The sequence below is a fragment of the Triticum aestivum genome, unplaced genomic scaffold (genome assembly GCF_018294505.1).
Source record: "Triticum aestivum cultivar Chinese Spring unplaced genomic scaffold, IWGSC CS RefSeq v2.1 scaffold255908, whole genome shotgun sequence".
Taxonomy (NCBI): Eukaryota; Viridiplantae; Streptophyta; class Magnoliopsida; order Poales; family Poaceae; genus Triticum; species Triticum aestivum.
This window is the reverse complement of record NW_025265504.1, coordinates 1-1,532: the sequence shown is the minus strand read 5'-3', so window position 1 is coordinate 1,532 and position 1,532 is coordinate 1. Positions and strand designations below refer to the sequence as shown.

The 1,532-nt window shown below is 48.0% G+C and overlaps 1 protein-coding gene across 1 annotated transcript; it reads right to left on the bottom strand.

Moving 5' to 3' along the window:
* Positions 1–119: 119 nt before the first annotated feature.
* On the bottom strand, positions 120–1,489 carry LOC123177939 (wall-associated receptor kinase-like 2; the record flags this gene model as incomplete). The annotated part of the gene is made up of 2 exons (XM_044591352.1): positions 120–608; positions 710–1,489. Coding segments are annotated over 2 exons (1,269 nt in total), but the record flags the coding sequence as incomplete, so codon positions are not given.
* Between the last annotated feature and the right edge of the window lie 43 nt (positions 1,490–1,532).

Sequence of the window (1,532 nt, the reverse complement as noted above, 5' to 3'; positions counted from 1 at the left end):
ACGACATGCGTGCAACGGAAGCCAGAAACAATCTACTAGGTAGATGCCATATGAAATTGAAATGGTTATATACATTATGTGCGATGCGTGCATGCATGTGTGTGAGAGATAGAGGGTACCTCGACAGCCATTTTGGATGTATGGGTTTCCTTTGAAGCCGTCAGTGCATTTACAACGATAACCGACATAGGTGTCTTCTTTAGTAGCTTCAGAAAATCTATAGTCAATTGTAGCATTTACTCCCACGCACCTGCTGTTGATACTCACACAAGCATATCCAGATGTATCAAGTTGGGCTTCTAGGCAACTTAGATTGGCAGCTACCCACTGCAGAGAGGATAAAAACTCATAACCCACAAAAAGGATGCGTCCTCTAGATATTTGTTCTACAGGGCTATGGTCGTTGTACTCAAAGGTCCCTTTTTCAATATTCATGCCGGCCACCTCAAAATCCTCCAGCATTAGAACAGTCGATGACGTTGTATTTGTGCAGTTGAGGTGAAACTCTTCCCGGGCAAAGCAACCCTCTTCTAAGCCAAACGGGAATTCCACAGTAATGTTACCACACCGACGAGTACAGTCAACCCTACTCGGAATTGGATTATACCCTAGTTTGAGTGGTAGAAGGTTAGTACATATTCAAGTTTCAACGCCTATAAAATACCTAACGAAGTTGTATGTGTCGAGTCGCTTGATTGACAGTAGTTACCTTTGTCTTTGGAGCAGCCTTCTTTAATGAAGGGGTTGCCTGAATAGCCGGGGTTGCAGACGCAGATGTAGCCTTCTACATCGTAGCAGTCGGAGTGTTTGCTGACACAGGCGTATGCTGTCCTGTCTCGCATGGCAGCAACACAGTTGGGTTGATCCACTATTTGCCACAAAATCATGACACCACCATCATCTGTTATACTGATTCTATCCCACAGTGGAGCAGTCCGGTTAGACTTAGACCCTGCACCGTTGTTGATTTTTTTGTGCCCCTGGACAAATGTAAGGTGAAAAGCACCATTGTCAAGGCCACCAACATTAAAACTACAACAGCCGGTGCCGTTACAATGGTGCCTAGCCACCGTCTCTGTGATCCCTTGGTCTGGGCACACAGTTCTGCAGGCCCGTGTGGTAGTGCCGGCATTGTCATTGACCCAATACACGTCCAGGTCACAGCCGGTGATGTTTAGAGCTGTTTGCCCGATGTACTCAAAGGACCTCCCGGGCGGTTTGAAAGACCAGTCATAGACATGGACACCAGGTTTCATGAGGATGGTATGCCGGAAGGAGGTACTGAAGATTCTGTCAAGATGAAGATTGCCATCATCCTGATAGCTAACGGCAAGGTCATCGAGCACCTCGCTGATGCCGTCGCTCAGGAAGAGCGTGGGGGGCTTAGTGGTGTCGTTGCAAGTGAGATTAAAATCTGGACCACGGGAGCACCTGGATCCGATGCCGAAGGGGTAGTCGACGCTCAGATTGCCGCAGCTCGTTGGGCAACCTTCAAGAGTGGCACCTGGATGTGCCCAACTCCCTTCAGGATC